General features: G+C 42.2%; 1 protein-coding gene across 1 annotated transcript in view; it reads right to left on the bottom strand.

The window, feature by feature from the left end:
* The window catches only part of SYT16 (synaptotagmin 16), a 307,290-nt gene extending 297,752 nt beyond the window's left edge, over window positions 1–9,538 (bottom strand). The window contains exons 1-2 of the mRNA XM_059890700.1: window positions 9,523–9,538; window positions 8,378–8,454 (exon numbers count right to left, since the gene is read on the bottom strand). Of these exons, the coding sequence (XP_059746683.1) occupies window positions 8,378–8,454; window positions 9,523–9,538 (93 nt within the window). The remainder of the gene's footprint in view (window positions 1–8,377; window positions 8,455–9,522) is intronic.
* Between the last annotated feature and the right edge of the window lie 16,005 nt (window positions 9,539–25,543).

The raw sequence follows: 25,543 nt of genomic DNA, 5'->3' as shown, positions 1-25,543 counted from the left end.
TTCTCAGTCTGTGTCCTTCACCAGCTTTCAACCCAAATTTTAGTTTGTCCTGTTTTCCTTTACTTTTTAACTCCCAAAAATAAGACTTTGGGTATTTTAATTTTTATAAATTTCTAACAGCTTTCATGAAATGAATTCACTAAGCATACAGGCTTCGGCTTATTTCAAGCTCCCTAAAGCAGTATATATTCGGATATGACTTTCCCAATAATAGCTAAAGGTCAAACATTACCTTCCCTGCCCCTCTTCTACCACCATCCTTCCTACAGCACATCAGCTCTCTGTAGGTGGGAGGGCCATTAGTTTCTAAGGAAGGCAATTATCATCAGGACCTTAACAACCTAATGTTGTCTAAAGTTTTAAAGAGGAATGTGATACTCCAAAAAAAAGTCCAATTGAAGATATAGATTAAAAAGTTTAATGGGAGTATGGCAGACAGAATTCAAGACGGTCTTCAATTGTCCCCATCTCCTAGTTGTCCACTCTTGTTCAATCCCTTCAAGTTTAGGCAGAATCTATAACTTGCTTCCAACCAACAGAATATGACAAGGATTGTTAATGCCTGTCTTTCTAGGAGATTCTGTTCCTTCCTAACTTTGATAAAGTGGCCATATTGTTGAGGCTAGTATCTAAGGATGACCTCTAGTCAAGAGCCAGCAAGAAACTGACGTTCTCAGTCCATCAGCCCACCAGCCTGAGTATTTACAGGGCCTGAGTCTTGGTGATACTATGTTAGCTTAGAAGGGGATCCTTCCCCAGTCAAGCCTCAGTTCTTCAGATGAGAATCCAACCCTGGCTGACACCTTAATTGCAACCTTGCAAGACTCCTGACTTTCAGAAGCCTGCCCAGACTCTTGGCCTAGAGGGATAACAAATGTGTGTTGTTTTAATCCACTGAGTTTGTTGTAATTTGCTATTCAGTAATAGATAAAAAATAAAGGGAAAGCACAAAGAAATATAACACATATAGCTATAATTATGATGGTAATTATCATGCCTAAACTCTAACAGCTGACTCTGTACAAACAGACCCATTAGGGAAAACATAGCAGTGAACCTCTAAATAGCCTGAGGAAAGGGTGGTAGGGGCTGAGGGTTGTCCTCTACCTCCATGGAGAAGCAGGAGAGGGCTGGTTGAAGACAACCTAACTTCTGGGGACTCTACAAACCTGAGACGGACAGAGCAGTGTATCTCAGGCAAAACCCAAAGGAACAGTGAAACCAAAGGAAAATCATGATTGGCAGGTACAAAGATTAAAGCATGAGCTGGGAAGCAAGGGAAACCACGGAACTATCAAGATGTGCAGAGACCAGCCCCCCAGTGGCACAAGTGAGACAAAGGCAGGCTACTCTCAGAGCCTGGATGGCCAAAGTCAGGACCGATAGAGAGAGCAGGCAGATGAGGTCATTACACACGGGCATTACTAGAAGGTTAAGCCTTTTTAGACCACCAGCAATATGCTCAGGTTTATCACCATTATTGGACAAGCTTTTTTGAGACTTGAGAGCCAGGAGGGCATCAAACGCTGAGGATACACCGTGAAGCAACCTCCACCCGGTGCTACAGCTGCCCATCAGTCATGGCCACACACGAGGGGCACATCACAAAGCCCAGAGAGGCCCCCAAGAGCCAATCAGCAGAGACGGTCCCAGAATCCTCCTGGATCTTCAATAAAAATGGTAGTTATTGGACCCCTCTAAATGCCCGGCACTGAAACCTCACAAGTTGTTCAAAGCTGTACGTGTGCACATGCACCACAAGCCCATGTGTCGCATCACATTTGTGCAAAATGATAAGCCTCAGGGAAGAACACATCACAATTAATGTTGCTGTTTAGTTGCTCAGTCGTGTCCCCACGACTTCTGCGACCCCACAGACTGTGGCCCACCAAGCTCCTCTGTACATGGGGTTTCTCAGGCAAGAATACTGGAATGGGTTGTCATTTCCTTCTCCTGGGGATCTTCCCCACCCAGAAACTGAACTTACATCTCCTGCACTGCAGGCAGATTCTTTACCACTGAGCCACTTGGGAAGCCCATCAATACTTCTATTTAAAATCTGAGTTCTGTACCTTCAGGTGATTTTTCCTCGAGTCTCTTCCTTGGAGTCTTCATTTCCAAACAGGTCATTTGGTCTTCACTTTATATTCTTCAGCAGTCCCTGGTGGCTCAGACGGTAAAGAGTCTGCCTGCAGTGTGGGAGACCCAGGTTCGATCCCTGGCTAGGGAAGATCCCCTGGAGAAGGGAATGGCAACCCACTTCAGTATTCTTGTCTGGAAAATTCCATGGATGGAGGAGTCTGACAGGCTACGGTCCACGGGGGCGCAAAGAGTCAGACACAACTGAGCGACTTTCCTTATATTCTTCACAAGGAAAAATGGAACCAATGACTGGGGACCCCATTTCTGAAGGTCAGATTGTTCTTGTAACACAAGGTACACATTACAGGAAGAATGTTGTAGGGAATGAGAAGAGAAATATTTAATGGCTACTGTGTGCACAAGCTCAGTTAATTCTTGCAACTCTTCATGTGGAATAAGACACACCTCTGGGAAGTTAAAACAACTTCCTAAGGTTATGCAGCCAGAATGGCAGGGCCAGAGTTTGGAATGTGGGTAGCTCTGAAACTGGGTCTGTGCTGTCTTCCACCATCCCACACTGAGTTCCTCAAGCTCGAAATTTCTATTGAGCTAAGTCAATTGAAAATCTAACTTTGACTGGTAAAAAGATTATAATTAAGGTAGTGTATAAATATATTAGTATGTAAGCCAGGGAAATTTTTTCAAATAGGGTAGATAAAATCATTATATGTCTCTTAATCTTTGCTCCATTGTAAGTTAAAGTATAAAATGTGATTTAGTGCATTCCTAAAATCAGAACTCTCAAAAATAATATACTCTGGCAGTAAGAAAATCTAATGAAGGGGGTTCCCTGGCAGTCCAGTAGAGTGTAGTAGTCCCTACACTCCCAATGCAGGGGGCACGGATTTGATCCTGGGTTGGAGAACTAAGATCCCACATGCTGCACAGATCAGCAAAAAAAAAAAAAAAAAAAAGTAAAGGAATGGTATCTGTGCTTAAATTTAAAGTGCCTAAAATCAGTTGTGTATAGTCCCTTAATGGAAGGTTGATAAGAACTTTATTTGCAATATATATGAGCTTCAGAAACTGCCCTAATTTATTACAAAGAGCTATCAATCAATTTTATGATCATTTTAACATACAGATAACCATTGTCAAATGGCATAATGGGCATGTTTTAACCAACCCATAAGGCTAAACCATAGTAGTTAATTACTAAATGATACCCTAGGGACCTAAAAGAACAACTGCCATCCACATCTACCCACACTTAGGAGGTTCACTCCTCCCAAGAGATTTGGCCCATTTCTATTTCAAAACATTAGAAAGTCAGCTCAGTCAAGAAAAAACTTCACTGAGCTTTCTAAATCAAAGATGCCATGCTGAAATTTAAACTTGGGGAATTCTAAATAGTATGAAATTAATCATTCTAACTTTCAGAACATTTCATCAGGGTAGCATCAAATGAGTAAATCAGTTCAGAACACTGTCTCCGTACCCATATTTATGTTTTTTCCTGGAATTTAATTCTTGGTTTAAAAACAGGAGGAGGTGTTTGCAAAACAAAACAAGAATAAGCAGCTTCTCATACCCTTTCTTCTACACCATTTGTAATTACCCAGGCTCTCTCAACTTTTCAAACTTAGAACAAATCCACAACCCATACATGTCAAATCAGAGCATTTCTCAGAACTCTGGTTACTATCTTGCATCGCTAACAAGTTCTAAACATTATCATCACTAATTGCAGAATCGTTACTTCTCTTAAGTGCAAGAGCAGCATGGGGGTTATGGGAAGAAAAAAGTGTACACAGAGGCATACTAACCATCGGTGATTGAAATAACATGATATCTTGGAATTGCTTTCAAAAACAGCACCTAAAAAGGGGGTGTGAAGATAGGCAGATGCAAAATGCTGATAATTTTTAAAGCTGGGTTACCTGAGTACATTGGGTTCATTATCCTATTCTCGGTTCTTTCATATGTATATGAAATTCTCCACAATAAAAAGTTTTGTGAACATTATCATCTCAAACCAGATTTAGGAGTCCAGAATTAAGTCTTTCAGTATTATTTTGCTCAATAAGTAAACTCCAAAATATTAGACAAAAATGCCTAGAGTTAAAAATCAACATCCCAGACTGTTGTTTTTTATTTTTTTTTAATAGAAGTATAGTTGATTCACAATATTGTGTTCATTTCTGTCATATACCAAAGTGATTCAGTTACACATATATGTCAGAAAGGGGATGTTTAAAAAAAGCAATTCCTTTTAGAAATCACACTAAAAAAAGAAAAATACATAGGAATAAACCTGATTGAGGAGGTTAAAAGAATTGTATGCTAAGAACTATAAAACATTAATAAGGGAAATTGAAGATGATTCAAGGAAATGACAAGATATCCAATGATCTTAGATTGGAAGAATTAATACTGTTTCAAGAAGAGGATGACAGAGGATGAGATGGTTGGATCGCATCACTGACACAATGGACATGAGTTTGAGTAGGCTCCAGGAGTTGGTGATGAACAGGGAAGCCTGGTATGCTGCAGCTCATGGGGTCACAAAGAGTCAGACACAACTGAGCAACTGAACTGAACTGAATATTATTAAAATGGCCATACTACCCAAAGCAATCCACAGATTTAATACAATCCCTACCAGGTGACTCAAGGGTAAAAAATCCTCCTGCCAATGCAGGAGACACTGGTTCGATCCCTGGGTCAGGAAGATGTCCCAGAGGAGGAAATGGCAACCCACTCCAGTATTCTAGCCTGAAAAATCCCATGAACAGAGGAGTCTGGCGGGCTACAGTCCATGCAGCTGCAAAGAGTCAGATATGACTGAGCTATCAAATTCAGTTCATTTCAGTTGCTCAGTCATGTCTGACTCTTTGTGACCCCATGGACTGCAGCACCCCAGGCCTCCCTGTCCAGCACCAACTCCTGGAGTCTACCCACACTCATATCCATTGAGTCAATGATACCATCCAACCATCTCATCCTCTGTCATCTCCTTCTCTTCCCACCCTCAATCTTTCCCAGCATCAGGGTCTTTTCAAATGAGTCAGCTCTTCGCATCAGGTGGCCAAAGTATTGGAGTTTCAGCTTCAACATCAGTCCTTCCAATGAACACTCAGGAAATTACCCATGACATTTTTCACAGAACTAGAACAAATAATCCTAAAATTTACATGGAACCATATGTTTTGATTTGCAAATTTACAGAAGACTTGGAAGAATAGTACAAAGAACTCCTAGATTCACCAAATGCTAAGGTCTGGCACATTTTCTCTCTTTTCTTGTATAACACACATACACACACAAGTGCACACATACACATGAGCATTTTTCTCCTAAACCATTTGAGATTTTGTTGCAGACATCATGTCCCTTTACCCCTAAAGACTCCAGTTTCTCCTAAGAAAGATGGTCCCTTCCAAACTGCAGTTAAAACATCCTATTTACGGAATTTAGCATTGATACAAGGCTATTTTAATGGCAAAAAGTGAAAAGGAACTAAAGAGCCTCTTGATAAAGGCGAAAGAGGAGAGGGGAAAAAGCTGACTTAAAGCTCAATATTCAAAAACCGAAGATCATGGCATCCAGTCCCATCACCTCATGGAAAATAGATGGGGAAACAGTGGCAGATTTCATTTTCTTGGACTCCAAAATCACTACAGACTGTGATTGCAGCCATGAAATTAAAAGATGCTTGCTCCTTGGAAGAAAAGCTATGACAAATCTAGACAGTGTATTAAAAAGCAGAGACATCACTTTGCTGACAAAGGTCCATTTAGTCAAAGCTATGGTTTTTCCAGTAGTCATGTATGGATGTGAGTGTTGGACCATAAAGAAAGCTCAGGGCCAAAGAATTGATGCTTTTGAACTGTGGTGCTAGAAAAGACTCTTGAGAGTTCCCTGGATAGGAAGGAGATCAAACCAGTCAATCCTAAAGAAAATCAACCCTGAATATTCATTGGAAGGACTGGTGCTGAAGCTGAAGCTACGATACTTTGGCCACCTGATCCAAAGAGCCAACTCTGGAAAAGACCCTGATACTGGGAAAGACTGAGGCCAAGAGGAGAAGGGGGTGACAGAGGATGACATGGTTGGATGGCATCCCTGATTCAATGGACATGAGTTTCAGCACACTCCAGGAGATAGTGAAGGACAGGGAAGCCTGGTGTGCTACACTCCATGCGGTCACAGAGTTGGACATGACTTAGTGACTGTACAACAACATGGCTATTATCCAACATACAATCCATACTCAGATTTCCCAATTATCACAATATTGTCCTTGGTAGCATTTTTTCCTAATTTGGGTCTTATCCAAACCATCTATTGCATTTACGTATCTCTTTAGTCTCCTTCATTCTAGAACAGTGCCTCAGCCATCTTTCATGACACTGACTTTTGTGAAATGTCTCCAAAAGTGGGTTTGTCTGATATTTCTCCCTGATGAGAACCAGGGTACCCATTTTTGGCATAAGTAACCCTCTATCCTTCTCAAGGTTTCAGATCAGGCAGCACAGGTTACCAGCTTGCCCTATTACTAACTAGTGATGCTACCTTTGATGGTTGGTTAAGGTAGCGAACCCCATGTTTCTGCACTATAACATTACCATTTCCCCCTGTGCAATTAATAAGAAATCTGTGAGGAAATTACCCCAAAATGTAAATATTCTGGTGTTCAGGTTTTCACACAATAGTTTAGCATCCACGGATGATTCCTGTATGAATCAGTAATCTATGATGGTTGCAAGGGCTTCCCTTGTAGCTCAGTTGCAGTGCAGGAGACCTGGGTTCAATCCCTGGGTTGGGAAGATCCCCTGGAGAAGGAAATGGCAACCCACTCCAGTATCCTTGCCTGGAAAATCTCATGGACAGAGGAGCCTTGTGGGCTGCAGTCCACGGGGTCGCAAAGAGTCAGTCACAACTGAGCGACTAACACTAACTTACTTACTTATTTATGATGGTGGCAAAGTAGTCATTTTCTAACTCTTTTTGTCTCTGTTTTTTAGTTGGCATTATTTGTAAGCTGTTTAATAATAATTATGACTGGAAATAATTTTACTTAAGAATTTGAGTTCCTTTTACTACAATCAAGCAATTTTCTTTTAAATACTCAACATCCTAAGTCCTAAACATCTTGAGTAGCTATTTGGCAGAGCTTGCTAACCTTCACCTGTGTAGGGTCTAAATTTGATTTTCCCTCCCCTGCTGTCTCTTCCTTCTATCCTCCAGGACTAGGCACAGAGTAGAAATCACTGCTGGGATAAGTAGGGTGGGGAAGAAGTAAAGTACAGGTTGTCGACCAGTAGCAGGAGGAGGAATGGCCTCTGGGGTAGTAACCTGGATGTACCCAGCCAAAATGATAGACAACCAACCAGTAAACCAGGAGCAAGCAGATGGGGACTAGAAGTTTTCCTGATAAAACCAAATATTCATCCACAGCAAGAAGGGCCCGAGATTGCCAGGGCATAATACAATTATATATTTCCAACATTGCCCAAATATGCCTGGCTGTTCCTAAGAAATTACACTTCTAAACAGATTACAGTGACTTTAACAATAAAGACTCATAAGGGCAAGTACTAATAATGGAACAAGTGACACAAATGGAAGAAAAAGAGAAAAGTACTTCACTGTGATCTGGAAACACAAAACTATCTGGAATACTTGTTACTGAGAAACTCAAGAAACATAGGCCAAATACTTAAGTACCACCACTTTATATAATAACCAAGCTGCTCATACTAACAGAGTTTGGGTTTGTTTTTTATCCCCTACTAGTCTCCTTTTTTTTCCACTATAGTTCCTCCCAATTGTTTCAACCTTTTAAGATCTCATAAACCTGAATTTTACAAATAAAAATATGAATTGCCTAAGGGGAGTTTAGTTTGATGGTCTCAAAGATCCTTCCCATTTCATCACACCTCTCTGAAAACCAAGGTGAGGCCCTCAGAGTCTCCATTCTTCCTCTGGAATCTGCCTTCAGAGGGCATGTTGTCTGGGCATTCTTCTTGTGAACATTATAAGTTGCCAGGCAAATATTTTTAAAATATCTGTGTATTTTATATACCTTTACATACCACATTTGTAAAAAAAAAAAAAAAGTCCTTCTGGATTACTTCCAGGAATAACTGGAGAGGATTCTGGTTTTGCTTAACTTTAGAACTAATTTTTCTCTCAAGAGTAAATTTCTTTGGGGACAAAAATAGAGAAAGCGTCCACTGTAGCCCAAAGGCAACACTGCCCAGGTGTGATATATGTTCACGATGCCATGTACCTGCAACACATTGACAGGACTGAAGAAGTGACTGTCTCTCCGTGCTCCTACCTGCCTCTCACCTGTCATTCCCACATCTACAGAGAGAAGACAGGGAGCATAGTAGCTTCAGCAACACCTGAAACTTGAATAAAACATCAATTCTCAGGCTACAACACAGACTTACTGAATTGCAGATTTTGCAAGTGGGAGCCAGCAACCTGTGATAACAAGCCCTCCAGGAGATTCTGATTCAGATTAAAATCTGAGATGTATTACTTTAAAAAAATAAAAATACTGAGGCTCAAGGATTTTTGAAAGCTCTGGGAGTAATTATAAAATGCAGGCAAGCTGAGAACTGACCAAAGAACTCTGCATCTAGGAGAAGCCCTTTCCAGGATCACCTTTACACTAACAGTAAAAGAACTGTGGATCTTTAAGCTGCAGACGTGGTCAAGATCTGGAGAGAATTTTTCAAGACACTGGCTGAGAATACTTTCTTTTCATTTCCCTAGTAGGGACACACAGTAAGTGTCTTACCCTACTTATGAATAAGAACAAAGACAAACTAATTATCCTCTACATTCTGGAAACCTTCATACTTTCAGCTCCATGCCAACTGAAAACAAACATAATTAAGGTCGTACTTAAAAATCAGCTCAAAAGCTAAGCTGGTAGAAAATCATTACCATTTTTCCATAAACAAAACCAATGGGCTAAAGTTTTATTCTTCAATCAGTAGTTGAACATGGGGCTTCCCAGGTGTCGCAGTGATAAGGCATCTGCCTGCCAATGCAGGAGACGCAACAGACGCCAGTTCTATCCCTAGGTCGGAAAGATCCCCTGAAGTAGGAACTGGCAACACACTCTAGTATTCTTGTCTGGAAAATTCCTTGGACAGAGGAACCTGGCGGGCTACAGTCCATGGGGTCGCAGAGTCGGACATGACTGAGCACACACACGCACGCACACACAATTCCTTTGAGGCTCCGCTAATGCGCATCCAGCTTTCGACACATCTAACTTAACCAGCTTTCGTAGACGTGATTCCATTTCCAAAAGCACTGAGCCAATAAAACAGTGATGCCAAGATGCCAAAAGCAGGCCAACCCAGCCTCTTCCAACACTTCCATTCAGTAGTTTTAACCTGACATCCACGCGCTCACCTGGTTCGCTGTCCATGGTGACCAGATAAGGTCTCTGGCCCCTGGGAACATGGCCCGGGTGGACACATGGGGCAGCCGAGCAGTCAAGCCACCCTCATCCCCAGAAGGCGAACACGCAAAACCAGCCCCAGCACTCGGGGCGAACCTTAAATTCAACGCTAAATAAGCTCCCGGCGCCTGGATGGCAAGGTTCCCAAAAGGCCAGCTCTGGGCCCAGGGGCATCCCCAGAAGGGCTGCGTTGGCATCGAGCGTCCCCTCCACCTCGGCGTCCGCCGCTCGCCCTTCCACCGCATCCCTCCGGGACCGGGCTGCCGGGGCCGCCTGTGCCTCTCCGATCCTGCTGGCTGCAGAGGGTGATGGGCAGAGGGGCGCGGGGGCACCCGGCCGCGGCCCCCGCGAGCCCGGCACAAAGGCGGGCATCACAAAGAGGAAAACTTCCCGCCCCCGGGGCCCGCAGCCCCCCACCCGGGGCCTCCGCCGCCCGAGCGCACTTACTGTCGGTCGCCATGGTCCAGCCCGGGGCCGCGGGGCGACCACCCGCGCCTGGGGTACCGGCGCCGAGCCGGGCCGGCGCGCTCCTCGCCAGGCCCCGCGCGCTCGGGGGCCGCGCCGCGCACAGCCCCTCCCGCCGCGCGCCCCCGCCGCGCCGCCCCGCGCCCCGCCAGCGCCCCGAGAACCCCAGGCTAGCTGGCAGAGCCGGCCGAACCCCTGGGCCCGGCGGCTGGCCCACCCTTCTCCGCCTCGAAGCATCTGTCCTCTCTGCCGGACCCTCTCCCTAAGACAATGAAGGTAGCCACTTGGATAAATGCTCCTGGCCACGCTCCTTTCCCACTACACTCCCCCTATGTTCTTGTTTTTGTCTCTCCTTTTCCCAGTGGCCACCTCATCCTTGCCTCGACCTTCCTACCTGTGGCTTGGGAGCTCCAGCCACCGAAAGGAGCAAAGCAGGAAGAGATGAAGAGTGGGAAGTGCGTTCAGCCAGGTGCCGGACATTGATCTCCAGGCCCCAGAACTCCTGAGAATCCGCCCAACACCAGCCTGGTAGGTTTCAAGGGTCCAGTGTTCCTTGTGTTATCATCCGTTTTGTCTCCTGTGTGAAGAGAGTGTCTGGCACTTAGTAGGCTCTCAGTAAATATCTGTTGGGTGAATGGTTCTGTGACAGAGGCCTGCAGGAATAAATGAAGGATTGAATAAAATGCCCAACTAACTGGATGCCACCTGGGTGAGCTGATTAACCGATGACCACTGGGAACCTAGCCCTACCAGCTGACTGCATGGATCCTTGAGTCTTGAATCAGCCTGAATGAGGGAGCCAGTGAATGAGTTTTGTGCCTCAGGGACCCTTCCTAGTTCAGGAGGGCTCCCAGCTGAAGCCACCTGTAAGAGCTGTATACACGTCCCTGAAGTGCAGAAACCAGTTTCTGATGGACTCTTGATTTGTCAGAGGGAGTGGTACACGAGACCCTGGATCCCTGATGTAAAGAATCAAAATGGCTCAAACCTGTGTTCTGAAGCATTATGGCGGCTCTTGACTTCTTACAGGTACACCTGTTTGTTGCATTTGGGAAGCATCCTCCACCCAATCAGTAGGGAACCCAGTAGGCTTCATTCCAGCCCTGGGCTGGATACCAGGAAGACCCTGGAGTAAGGCAGGGCAGAGCAGCTCCTGTTTGGCTGGGCAGACACAGGAAGCAACTGGACAACAAGGCAGGAGTCCCTTCTGATCTGTCCACAGAGCACAGATGAGGGAGACTTTGATATTGATTGGGCCCCACATTCAGAGTAAGTCCATCTGAGGTGGGACTGGGGGCATCATTTTTAGGTTGTTTGTTTTTGATCTTTCTGTGTGTAACACAGGTGATTCTGAAGCACACTTCTAGTTAATAACCACAGAGATCTGACTTATTGGGCTTTCACATCAACCCTCTGTGGTAGCCCTCAAAGTAAAGAGACTTGAAATGAGTTAGATGGAGAACAGGAGGTGGGAGGGGATTAAAGGTGACCCAGAAGTTTTCATCTTGTTGGAGGCTCACAGACCAGGAGGGTTAAGCTGATTGGTGGGGAGGGGTGGGGAGGGGGAGATAGTGGTTTGGGTTTGGATTCATTTGAAGGGTCAGTAGAACATTGGTGAGGTTCTTTAATCATCAGTTGAACCTACTTATTTAAGTCAGAAACAGGAAAAGTCATAACTCAAGGTATAAGTTCAATAATTGTTTTCTCAATGACTGACCAGTTTGACAGCAAGTTTGACAGCCTGGAGCCAGATGTCAGACGAGGAGGGGTTAAGCAATAGGTAGATCTCAAAGAACAGTGACCCAGTATCAACCATTTTCTCCAAAAGTTTGGCAGTACAGGGAAAAAGGGATGGAGAGCTTCAGAGAGTAGGATTGAGGTGAGGCTGGTTTTTTGTTTTGTATTTTGAGATAGAGGATTGTTCAGGAGGAAAGGTACATTTGTCCATATATTCAAATATGTAAAAAAAGAAATAACATGCTTTTCTATAAGTTAGCTTTCTGGGCCACCTCCCAATTCTACGTATTGTTGGGTCAGTTCACGGTAAACTCCCTCAGTTCAGAGCAGTTCTGAGATTACCCTCCCCACTTTCTCTTGTGGCCATGTCCATGTTCAAAGAAAATGATTGGATTGCTTTGGGGATGTGAAGAGGTATTGAGCACATCTCCTCCCTGTGAGGGACTGCTTGTCTGGATTTCAGGGCTCATCAGACCTCCTCAGTCAGGACTGGCCCCTAGTTATTTGTCCACAAGCGCGGCATCCACTGCTCTGTCCTGTCACCCACACCCAAAGCCTCTCCGGGTCTGACTTTTTGTCCTTGAGGGGAGGGATGGCTACGTGCCCATGCCATTCTGAAATCCAAAGGTGGGTGGTTCCATGGTTAGTATAGCATCTCCAAATGTCAGGGGAAACTCAGACTACTTCCATCTGCCACCTGGAGTCCCTGGGCAGCAGGCCCCCCTCATGATCACAATAAGATAAAATCTCATATCCTCAAATGATAACTTTCCAAAAGTGGGGAGGGGGGGCTATTCCAGCTATTCCTTCTCATATCTCTCTCTGCAGACAGGGAGAACACTCTTTGTAAAAGCTCCCTCCATCAACTCTTTCAGGATAGGGAGAAGACTGGACCAAGCGTTCGTTCATAAAATGCTTTAGTTAGATTTCTAAAGGATGAGGGCTTTTCTGACTTTGACGTAATTGTGACTCAACCATCCCCATCCATGTTGCTTGAGTTCATTTCCAGGATAAGAAAAGACAAATACCTCTTATACACACACTGCATGGAAATCACCATATTGTCCCTCTGACCCTTGACATCCTGTTGACTCTATCACCACCCTGGCTATAAACAATCCTGAGAGCAGGGAGTGGGGAGGGGCTGCAGCCACTTGCTGTGGGTCTGCATCACGACAGAGGTTATTTTTGGTTGAAATAGTTATTGCTTTGTCTCTTTGTTAGAGTAGATAAAAATAGAAAAATGATTTTAACTATGACTTGTGCATGTAGCCTGTGAGCGTCTAAGGAATTTATCTGATAAGAGCAGAGAGGAGCTTTATTTTATATTAAAACTTGCCTTGATTTTCATTTGGACTCTGTATCTGTTCTAAGCATCTGAACTCAAATACCTCAGAACATTCAGATACAATATGGATAATGCTAACAAACAGGGGAAGCTTTTTCAAAATAGCTATTAGGTAATAAACATCATGCTCTCATTTAACCCTTGCAGGTCACACAGGGAAGGGCAGAAGAGAGACAGGGCTAATAGGTACAAGACTGGTCCAGAAAGTAGAGGGCAAGGGCCTGGGAATTGGCCCTACTGTTTGGTGATTAAGTTTCCAGTAGTCACTGGAGAGAATCAGCGGCTTAAAATAAGAAAATTAGGTAAGGGAGAAATAGTAAGGAAGAGTCTGGGAACCAGGAAAACAAATAGGTCAAAATGATGGCTTTGCTCTTCAAAATTCTTATGAACTCAACATTAATTTCTTTTTCTCAATAGGGATAAAAGACATATTTGTTAAAGAACATTCTAGCAGTTATTTTTCTTTAAAGTCAAAAATACACAATTATAGAAATAATACTAAAAATCTCAAGCCATATATGCTTACCCTACAATCAAGTAATCTTGGAGTAGGAGGAGGCAGGGGCCAGAGAATGCATCCTTGCTGTTATTCAGTTGCTAAGTCCAGTCCGACTCTTCATGACCCCATGAACTGCAGCACACCATCCTTTCCTGTCCTTTACTATCTCCCTGAGTTTGCTCAAATTCACGTCCACTGAGTCAGTAATGCCATCCAACCATCTCATCCTCTGACGCCCCCTTCTCCTCCTGCCCTCAATCTTTCCTGGCATCAAGGTCTTTTCCAGTGAGTCGTCTTTTCACATGAGGTGGCCAAAGAATGGGAGCTTCAGCTTCAGCACCAGTCCTTACAATGAATATTCAGGGTTGATTTCCTTTAGGATTGACTGGTTGGATCTCTTTGCTGTCCAAGGAACTCTCAAGAGTCTTCTCTAGCACAATTGGAAGGCATCAATTCTTCGGCGCTCAGCCTTTTTTATGGTCCAGCTCTCACACCTGTACATGACTAATGGAAAAATTATGGCTTTGACTATACGGACCTTTGTCAGCAAAGTGATGTCTCTGCTTTTTAATAAGCTGTCTAGGTTTGTCATAGCTTTCCTTCCAAGGAGCACGTGTCTTTTAATTTCATGGTTGCAGTCACTGTTCACAGTGATTTTGGAGCCCAGGAAAATAAACTCTGCCACTGTTTCCACTTTTTCCCCATCTATTTGTCATGAAGTGATGGGCTGAGATGCCACGATCTTAGTTTTTTGAATGTAGAGTTTTAAGCCAGTTTTTTCACTCTCTTTCTCCATCATTCAAGAGGCTCTTTAGTTCCTCTTCACTTTCTGCCATTAGAGTGGTATCATCTGCATATCTGAAGTTGTTATTTCCCCCAGCAATCTTGATTCCAACTTGTTTCATCCAGCCTGACATTTTGCATGATGCACTCTGCATATAAGTTAAATAAGCTGTGTGACAACATACAGCCTTGAGGTACTCCTTTCCCAATTTTGAACCAGTCCGTTGTTCTATGTCCAGTTCTGTTGCTTCTTGTGTTGCATACAAGTTTCTCAGAAAACATCCTAACAGCTCTCAATTTTTGCCAAAGGTAAGCATATACCATCATTCACCAAGTCTGGGCCTCAAGGCACCTGGTCTAGAATCACCTTGAGAACTTGCTAAAAATGCATATCCTTTGACTCTTATCAACAGTTACTGGATCAGAAGCTGTAACAATGGGACCCTAGAATCTGCCTGTTAAATGAGGTGCCCTGATGGTGTTTCTAACACAGTCTAAAACTGGAGAACCTCTAACCCAAGAAAGAGTAGGTCCTCACAGGGTAATAAAACTGAAGATCTAAAACTTCAGACCCGGGAATTTCTGCTTTGCTCTTCTCTGACAGTGAAGAGTGGAGACATTGGTAAGCTACTAAATGCTGAGAGATGAGCCACTAAGAAACAAAGGCAGTGCTAATAAACTTGCTCAGTATATGGCTCTTACTTGGATCTAATTAAAGACCTCCATTTAAAAATGAAAATCCACTCCTTTTTATCGTTCATAAGGACAAGAACTGGTCACAATTATCTATAATTCCTTGTATCATAGTAAAAAGCTTCAAGTTATAGGGCCACATAGCTAAATATGTGGCCACAAGCTAAGTAACTTGGAGGAATAGTTGTTTTTTTTAGCTAAAATAACAAGATATAATTTTTCAAAGCTGTATTTTACTTAAGCAATAAGTCTTGGACAAAGAGGGAATTATGGCTGGTAGGAACTAAAATACCCACTTGACTTTACCTCTGAGTATTTAATTTTCCCATTTGATATAAGAAAACAGAGCTGGATAACTATAAGGGGGAATGTTACTGAGTTTTAAACTGCTGATCTGCAATAATAATTTATTTCAAGGTAGAGTAAAATTTATGATTTAAGTAACTCATTTTTATGTCATTCTCTTTAGTTCTACTTTCTAAACCTTTAATCATCTTGCCCTCTTGATCTTGTGTTTACCTCTCACTGGGCCACCCAGTTTCTCTTCCTCTCATGCAAACTTCAGAAAAGAATGATCCAACCACAGAGCATCACTTCCAACTTAATCCTTAAAAAAGCAAAAAGCTAATCAAAGAATGAGAAAATGTCAAAAGTATCTATAGGGATATAAATAAAACTCTCAGAAATGAAAAAAGCAAACTGGAAATTTAAAACTCAGTGGATACAGCCATGGCCTGGCTTGGTACTTAGCTCCCCTTTGGTTCCATGAATTCCAGCCTAAAGAGGCTTGCCTGGAAGGCCATGCTTGCCTGCTTTTATTGCATGTAGTCACCTAGACTGTACAAATCGCTAGAGATACTCTCCTCATTTAAAACTTATCAGAAAGTGTGTAAATCCACCAAAGAACAAAGAGATATCTGACTGTACAGCCCTATCATTTTCTTCCCTGAATCATTAAGTCCCAGTTATATAAGAGTGCAGTTTTGTGAATGAATTATATTTGTAAATATAAGGGATTTTTTAGAAAGAAGTCTAAGAGTTATTTACTGGTACAATATGTTTATGGGTAATTTTGCTGGTAATTCAATATTTTGTTGGGCATCGATGGTAACACTAAAGAAAACTAGTAACACTAGAGCTATATCTTTTGATTGTTGATTAATCTTTAATTATACACAGAATGACTTTTTAGACATATAATCTCTAAATAAAGGACAAGGTATTTGGCTCTTAAATTCAACACCATCAGTTTCTGCCAAGCAATTTTATAGGCAACTAGTTGAAGTTTACAAAGAGAATACCTTCAGTTAACCAAGTATAACAACATAGACAATGGATTGGGTTGGCCAACAAGTTCATTCAGGTTTCTCCATAAGATGTTACGGAAAAACGTGAACTTTTTAGCCAACCCAGTATCAATTATGCTGCAAGAAACTAAGAAACTATGAGCTAATCAACCATTTAAAACATTTAACAAAAAGCAGAAGAGTTAACAAATTTGAGACTTTAACAAAATTCATTTCATTTAAATCATGTACACTATATGAAGTTCTGATTCAACAAATTATGTGGATTAACTAAAATAGTTAACTGAGCTAATATAGCCCAATTCGTTAAGTACTATGGTGACAAGGTATCTGAAATCAACCTGTAGATAATGTATTTATATGAAAGCTTTTTTGCTGTTATCTACCTTAAGAATTTTTAAAATCTCATATTAAAGTGCTTGTAAGAAAATACTGGTGCATGTAAAAAAATCCCCTCATGGCATAACCTGTAATTGGCCTGATAGGCTTTGTAACTTGCAACCAAAAGCAAATTAATACACAATTTGATTATTCTCTACTGCTGAGTTAAAATTTGGAGAAGATTAACCTTCTTGAAGTATCAGGGATTTTGAACATATTTTCAGAAGTGCCCCAACTTCTTTCAAGCCATTCAGTTCAGTTCAGTCACTCAGTCGTGTCTGACTCTTTGTGACCCCATGAATCGCAGCACGCCAGGCCTCCCTGTCCATCACCAACTCCCGGAGTTCACTCAGACTCACGTCCATCGAGTCGGTGATGCCATCCAGCCATCTCATTCTCTGCCATCCCCTTCTCCGCCTGCCCCCAATCCCTCCCAGCATCAGAGTCTTTTCCAATGAGTCAACTCTTCGCAAGGGGTGGCCAAAGTACTGGAGTTTCAGCTTTAGCATCGTTCCTTCCAAAGAAATCCCAGGGCTGATCTCCTTCAGAATGGACTGGTTGGATCTCCTTGCAGTCTAAGGGACTCTCAAGAGTCTTCTCCAACACCACAGTTCAAAAGCATCAATTCTTCGGCACTCAGCCTTCTTCACAGTCCAACACTCACATCCATAGATGACCACTGGAAAAACCATAGCCTTGAATAGACGGACCTTTGTTGGCAAAGTAATGTCTCTGCTTTTGAATATGCTATCTAGGTTGGTCATAACTTTCCTTCCAAGGAGTAAGTGTCTTTTAATTTCATGGCTGCAATCACCATCTGCAGTGATTTTGGAGCCCCCAAAAATAAAGTCTGACACTGTTTCCACTGTTTCCCCATCTATTTGCCATGAAGTGATGGGACCGGATGCCATGCTCTTAGTTTTCTGAATGTTGAGCTTTAAGCCAACTTTTTGACTCTCCTCTTTCACTTTCATCAAGAGGCTTTTGAGTTCCTCTTCACTTTCTGCCATAAGGGTGGTGTCATCTGCATATCTGAGGTTATTGATATTTCTCCCGGCATTCTTGATTCCAGCTTGTGTTTCTTCCAGTCCAGCGTTTCTCATGATGTACTATGCATATAAGTTAAATAAGCAGGGTGATAATATACAGCCTTGACGTACTCCTTTTTCTATTTGGAACCAGCCTGTTGTTCCATGTCCAGTTCTAACTGTTGCTTCCTGACCTGCATACAGGTTTCTCAAGAGGCAGGTCAGGTGGTCTGGTATTCCCATCTCTTTCAGAATTTTCCACAGTTTATTGTGATCCACACGGTCAAAGGCTTTGGCATAGTCAATAAAGCAGAAATAGATGTTTTTCTGGAACTCTCTTGCTTTTTCCATGATCCAGCGGATGTTGGCAATTTGATCTCTGGTTCCTCTACCTTTTCTAAAACCAGCTTGAACATCTGGAAGTTCACGGTTCACATATTGCTGAAGCCTGGCTTGGAGAATTTTGAGCATTACTTTACTAGCATGTGAGATGAGTGCAAATGTGCGGTAGTTTGAGCATTCTTTGGCATTGCCTTTCTTTGGGATTGGAATGAAAACTGACCTTTTCCCATCCTGTGGCCACTGCTGAGTTTTCCAAATTTGCTGGCATATTGAGTGCAGCACTTTCACAGCATCATCTTTCAGGATTTGAAATAGCTCAACTGGAATTCCATCACCTCCACTAGCTTTGTTCGTAGTGATGCTTTCTAAGGCCCACTTGACTTCACATTCCAGGATGTCTGGCTCTAGGTCAGTGATCACACCTTCGTGATTATCTGGGATGTGAAGATCTTTTTTGTACAGTTCTTCTGTGTATTCTTGCCATCTCTTCTTAATATCTTCTGCTTCTGTTAGGTCCATACCATTTCTGTCCTTTATCGAGCCCATCTTTGCATGAAATGTTCCCTGGGTATCTCTAATTTTCTTGAAGAGATCTCTAGTCTTTCGCATCCTGTTGTTTTCCTCTATTTCTTTGTATTGATCCCTGAGGAAGGCTTTCTTATCTCTTCTTGCTTTTCTTTGGAACTCTGCATTCAGATGCTTATATCTTTCCTTTTCTCCTTTGCTTTTCGCTTCTCTTCTCTTCACAGCTGTTTGTAAGGCCTCCCCAGACAGCCATTTTGCTTTTTTGCATTTCTTTTCCATGGGGATGGTCTTGATCCCTGTCTCCTGTACAATGTCATGAACTTCATTCCATAGTTCATCAGGCACTCTATCCATCAGATATAGGCCCTTAAATCTATTTCTCACTTCCACTGTATAATCATAAGGGATTTTATTTAAATCATACCTGAACGGTCTAGTGGTTTTCCCTACTTTCTTCAATTTAAGTCTGAATTTGGCAATAAGGAGTTCATGATTTGAGCCACAGTCAGCTCCCAGTCTTATTTTTGCTGACTGTATAGAGCTTCTCCATCTTTGGCTGCAAAGAATATAATCAATCTGATTTCGGTGTTGACCATCTGATGATGTCCATGTATAGAGTCTTCTCTTGTGTTGTTGGAAGAGGGTGTTTGCTATGACCAGTGCATGTTCTTGGCAGAACTCTATTAGTCTTTGCCCTGCTTCATTCCGTATTCCAAGGCCAAATTTGCCTGTTACTCCAGGTGTTTCTTGACTTCCTACTTTTGCATTCCAGTCCCCTATAATGAAAAGGACATCTTTTTTGGGTGTTAGTTCTAAAAGGTCTTGTAGGTCTTCATAGAACCGTTCAGCTTCTTCAGCATTACTGGTTGGGGCATAGCCTTGGATTACTGTGATATTGAATGGTTTGCCTTGGAAACGAACAGAGATCATTCTGTCGTTTTTGAGATTGCATCCAAGCACTGCATTTCAGACTCTTTTGTTGACCATGATGGCTACTTCAAGCCATTAGGTTAGTCTATCATTAAATTATGATCAAACAGCACTTTGGGAACTCCCAAAGAACGCTAAGTGGAATCTTGATAACCTAGGAGACACTTGGCACAAATCCAGTGAACAAAGTTCAATAAGTTCCAGGTAAATAGGAGGCTATCATCTGGTTCTTTTCTATGATTAAAACTGTAGGCCATGCCGTCCTTGAAGGGAGAGATCCATGTTTCTGTAACATCACACCTGAGTGCACACCCTTGTCCATGGGACAAGACAGGTGTGCCGTGTGTGCTTAGTCCTCAGTCGTGTCCAAATCTTTGCAACCCCATGGACTGTAGCCCACCAGTCTCCTTTGCCATGAGGATTCTCCAGGCAAGAATACTGGAGTGAGTTGCCATGCTCTCCTCTAGGGGATCTTCCCAACCCAGGGATCGAACCCAGGTCTCCTGCATTGCAAGCAGATTCTTTACCATCTGAGCCACCAGGAGACTAAGTCTTACCTGGGGAGTCAGAGAATGGAGTTGGGGCTGTCAGGTTAGAAGTCAGAATGGAAAATCCCTGAAAGTAGCAGTTGCAGGGAGGGCAGCCCCAAAATGTGAGTGTAAAATTATCTCAGATCTTAGCCTGCAAGCAGGACAAGAACTCCACTGATTCCACGGCAAATAAACTGCTGGCGACCTGAAAGTGCCAAGCAGATATTTCAGCATCTACTGGCTCAAGCTGCCCCTGAGTTCAAAGTTCCAGCCCTGACAGGATGGAGTAATGTGGCAAATACTGTCAGCTTTCCACTAAACACAAGGAGGGGCACACCTAAGAAATACGGGGCACATACCAGGACTAAATCATCTGCCCTAAAACTAAGGACAAAACCAAAACAGATCCAGCCTAACAAGCCTACACACAAACCTCTCCAAGTTGTAATGCTCTGGCAGTAACTGAACTGCCTTTTAGAACAAAATTCAACACTCTGGAGGGAGATAATAGAATCCAGAGTCTCTAACATGCATCTTCATACAATAAAAATAATTACTAGACAGAAAAAGAAATAGGAAAATGTGACCCACAGTCAACAGGGAAAAAAACAGCCAATAGAAACACATACACTGATGACCCCAATATTGGACCTAGCAAAGATGTCAAAATATTAATAACTAGCTAAGTATAATGGAGAAGGAAATGGCAACCCACTCCAGTGTTCTTGCCTGGAGAATCCCAGGGACAGGGGAGCCTGGTGAGCTGCCACCTCTGGGGTCACATAGAGTCGGACACGACTGAAGCGACTTAGCAGCAGCAGCTAAGTATAAACTGAAGTAAAAGATGGATATAATGGGCAAAGAAATAGAAAACTCCAGTGGAGATATAAAAACCATAAAAAAGAACCAAGGAGACTCCTAAAATTGGTCAGACTCCTACTGGATGAGATTAACAGCATATTGAATAATGAAAGAAGGGATTTGTGAACCTGAAGTCAAAAGGAATCATTCAGTTTGAAGCACAGAGAGAAAAATCAGTAGGGGCAAAAAGCCACGATGACCTGTGGGACAGTACAAGCAGTCAATACACATATACCCGGAGTCCTGGAAATAGAAGAGACTGCTGCAGAAAAACACAGATGATACCCTGAGAAAACAAGCCATGATAGGCACATCATATCAAACTTGAAAACCAAAAATAAAGAGAAATGTCAAAAGCAGCCAGAGAAAAAGGGCACGTCATATACAAGGGAACAAGATGAAAACTAGCTTCTCATCAGAGACAATGAAGGCTGAAGATAATGAGTAGAATAGTCTTTAAAGTGCTGAAAGGATAAAAAGAAAAAGAAAAACATTTCCTACCTAGGATTCTAAACCCAGTAAAAATATCTTTCAAAATAAAAGGTGAAATAAAGACATTTTCAGACAAACAGAACCTGAAAGAAATTTTCTCCAACAGAGCTGAGATGCAAGAAATGAATATTAAAAGAAGTTCTTCAGGCTGAAGGAAAATCATTCCACAGGAAAGCAAAGACTTGCATGACAGAAAAGAACACTGCAAAAAGTTCCTATCTGGGTAACTTGAATATACTTTTTTATGTTTTCTTTGTTTAAATTGAGAAAAAATGTATAATGAGATTTATAACATATAGAACTAAAATATGTAACAGTATGACAAAGGATGAAAGGGGGCTTTAAATGGAATTATACTGAGTCAAAGATCCACATCCCTAACTTATTACAGGTAGGTTCTACTAATTCACAGATGCATACTGTAATCCCAGAGCAAACCCAGGTTGTCTGGCCCCAGAGCAACTTCTCTTAAGTGCTGTGCAATGCTGCTATTTGTCAAGTGTACATTTTGCCACTACTTTGATTTCTTCCTGAAACTGCAATATTGACAATGATGTAGATCATCATTATCATTTTAAACCCATCATGATTATACTAAGAAACCCATGATTTTCTGAAGGCCTGTCTGTCCTGCTCACAGCCTCTTTAAGGAAGGCTGTCCGAGTTGGGTCCTTCCACATAATTGGCTGTGCCCTCTGGCTTGTGGGGCTTCCCTGATAGCTCAGTTGGTAAAGAATCTGCCTGCAATGTAGGAGACCTTGTTTCGATCCCTAGGTTGGGAACATCCCCTGGAGAAGGGAAAGGCTGTCCACTCCAGTATTCTGGCCTGGAGAATTCCATGGACTATATAGTCCATGGGGTCCCAAAGAGTTGGACACACTGAGCAACTTTCACTTTTCCGGCTTTGACCTACTGCATTGGCCACAGTCAATTATACCAGGTATCTCTGCCCTAATTAAGGGCAGCCATCCTTTGGCTGGACATGATTTAGAGGGCCAGAATGATTTAGAAGAAAAGAGAGTGAGGGGGCTCTCTTTTGGATTATAATAGAATCAATCAGAACCTCTTTCAGGAACAACAGAAGCTGCAGAGGGAGAAATGTGCAGGGAGAAGTTGGGAAACCAAGTAAGAATAGGTACATGATGACTACTGAGCAGTGGATATCGACATCAAAGTTGAGGGCACTACCCAGCTATGAGAGCTGCTGTGCCCACTACAAGACAGTCATTTTCCCAGCCATGCCTTCGATGAGGCGGTCACCTTCCTGTCCTCTGTAGTCTTAAAATAAGCCTTCAGCATTTAAGATAATGTGAGTGTGCCTTGAAACCTAAAGGAGCATGTCTAAACTGTTCTTTAAAAACTCCAGACCTGCAGTATATAGCATATTAAACCAAATAATCCAAGCGTAAAAAATAAGACATAAAAGGAGGTTATACAGCCTGAGACTTAGTATTACTTTAATACAGGGAATTTTTTTTAATGTGCAATAAAAACTACTACACAGTTGTTCAAAAGATAAATGAAAATGTGGCTAGTTAAGCACCCAGTCTTCTCAATGCCATTTAAAAAGCAGGCATTCTTCAAACCGTAATTTAATTCAAGAATCAAGGGTGGGTTGGGAAGCCATTAACAACTCTGCTTATTTTCCTAGGCTCTTTATGTCAAAGCAAGAGTAATTTTCAGCCCATAGAGTTCATTTTTAAAGACACCTCAATATATTTTCTCTCTATATATTAATATATAGGCTTGTATATCAAGCCTTTATGTTATCCCTGAAATAGGTTATTAGAAAGAGCCTATATAAAGAAAGCTGAGCGCCGAAGAATTGATGCTTTTGAACTGTGGTGTTGGAGAAGATTCTTGAGAGTCCCTTGGACTGCAAGGAGATCCAACCAGTCCATCTTAAAGGAAATCAGTCCTGAATGTTCATTGGAAGGACTGATGCTGAAGCTGAAACTCCAATACTTTGGCCACCTGATGCGAAGAGCTGACTCATTTTAAAAGACCCTGATGCTGGGAAAGATTGAAGGCAGGAGGAGAAGGGGACAACAGAGGATGAGATGGTTGGATGGCATCACCGATTCAATGGACATGAGTTTGAGTAAACTCCAGGAGTTGGTGATGGACAGGGAGGCCTGGCGTGCTGCAGTCCATGGGGTCGCAGAGAGTCGGACATGACTGAGCGACTGAACTGACCGACTGATACAGCATACCTAATTCAACTTGAAAAAACCAACTCTTCCTTGTGAACTGAGTCCTGAGAGCTTTGTTTCACATCAATCTGAAGATCTGTGTAAACACATAAGCTTTCAATTATTACTTCTTAAGAAAATCACCTCAAAAATCACCACATTCACTAATAATCACTTTCATTTCCTTGAAATCCAAATACTTTCTAAAATCTTACAATTTCCAGCTGTAATTATTTTGAAGTTCAATATTCATATCTTTGCATTTTTAAAGCAATATGCAGTTCTTAATATTCTGAAGTTAGTAAATGGTTCTCGATTATCTTGAATTTACAGCTAAGAAAAGGATTTAAACATAATGAATTTATTAAGGACACACATTGAATCAGTGGCAGAACTAGGATAGAAATGTTTTACTTTCTAGCTTTTAGATTAAAAAATTATAAGTTTTCAAACCAGTTGGATAAAGTTGTTAATGCATTTCCTTATATGTTCAAACTATCGTACAGTTATGCTCATTTCACATACTAGCAAGGTGATGCTCAAAATCCTTCAAGCTAGGTTTCAACAGTATGTGAACCAAGAACTTCCAGATTTACAAGCTGGATTTAGAAAAGGCAGAAAAACCAGAGATCAAATTGCTAAAATCCATGAGATCACAGAAAAAGCAAGGAAATTCCAAAAAAACATGTACTACTGCTTCATTGACTGTACTGAAGCCTTTGACTATGCAAATCACAACTGTGGAAAATTCTAAAAGACATGGGAATACAAGCCACTTTACCTATATCCTGAGAAACCTGTATGCGAGATAAGGAGCAACAGTTAGAACTGGACGTGGAAAAACAGACTGGTTCAAAAGTGGCAAATGAGTATGTCAAGGCTGTATATTATCGTCCTGCATATTGAACTTATGTGCAGAGTACATCATGTGAAATGCCAGGCTGGATAAACACAAGCTGGAATCAAGACTGCCAGGAGAAATATCAACTACCTGATATGCAGATGACACCATCCCAATGGCAGAAAGTGAAGAACTAAAGAGCCTCTTGATGAGGGTGAAAGAGGAGAATGAAAAAACTGGCTTAAGACTTAACATTCAAAAAACGAAGACCATGGCATCCGGTCCCATCACTTTGTGGCAAATAGATGGGGGAAAAGTGGAAACAGTGACAGATTTTATTTTCCTGGGCTCTAAAATCATGGTGGACAGTGACTGCAGCCATGAAATGAAAAGACACTTACTCCTTGGAAGAAAAGCTATGGCCAACCTGGACAGGGTATTCAAAAGCAGAAGCATCACTTTGACAAAGGTCCATTATAGTCATAGCTATGGTTTTTCCAGTGGTCATGTATGGATGTGAGAGTTGGACCATAAAGAAAGCTGAGTGCTGAAGAACTGATGCTTTTGAACTGTGGTGTTGGAGAAGACTCTTGTGAGTCCCTTTGACAGCAAGATCAAACCAGTCAATCTTAAAGACAATCAATCCTGAATATTCACTGGAAGGACTGATGCTGAAGCTACAATACGTTGGTCACCTGATACAAAGAGCCAACTCATTGATAAAGACCCTGATGCTGGGAAAGACTGAGGGCAGGAGAGGGGGCAACAGAGAATGAGATGATTGGATGGCATCACTGATTCAATGGACAGGAGTTTGAGCAAACTCAGGGAGACAGTGAAGGGCAGGGAAGCCTGGCGTGCTATAGTTCAGGGATCTCAAAAATTCGGACATGACTTAGAAGCTGAACGACAATCATATCACTATTCTGGAAATCCCTATAGAAGACAAAATCTTTGCCTAAAAGCTGGTTCTGTATCTCTCCCTTGGCAGTATAAAATAAACTGCAGATGGTACAAC

The sequence above is a fragment of the Bos taurus genome, chromosome 10 (genome assembly GCF_002263795.3).
Source record: "Bos taurus isolate L1 Dominette 01449 registration number 42190680 breed Hereford chromosome 10, ARS-UCD2.0, whole genome shotgun sequence".
Taxonomy (NCBI): domain Eukaryota; kingdom Metazoa; phylum Chordata; class Mammalia; order Artiodactyla; family Bovidae; genus Bos; species Bos taurus.
Note: the sequence above shows the minus strand (reverse complement) of the source record. Positions and strands in the feature narration are given on the sequence as shown.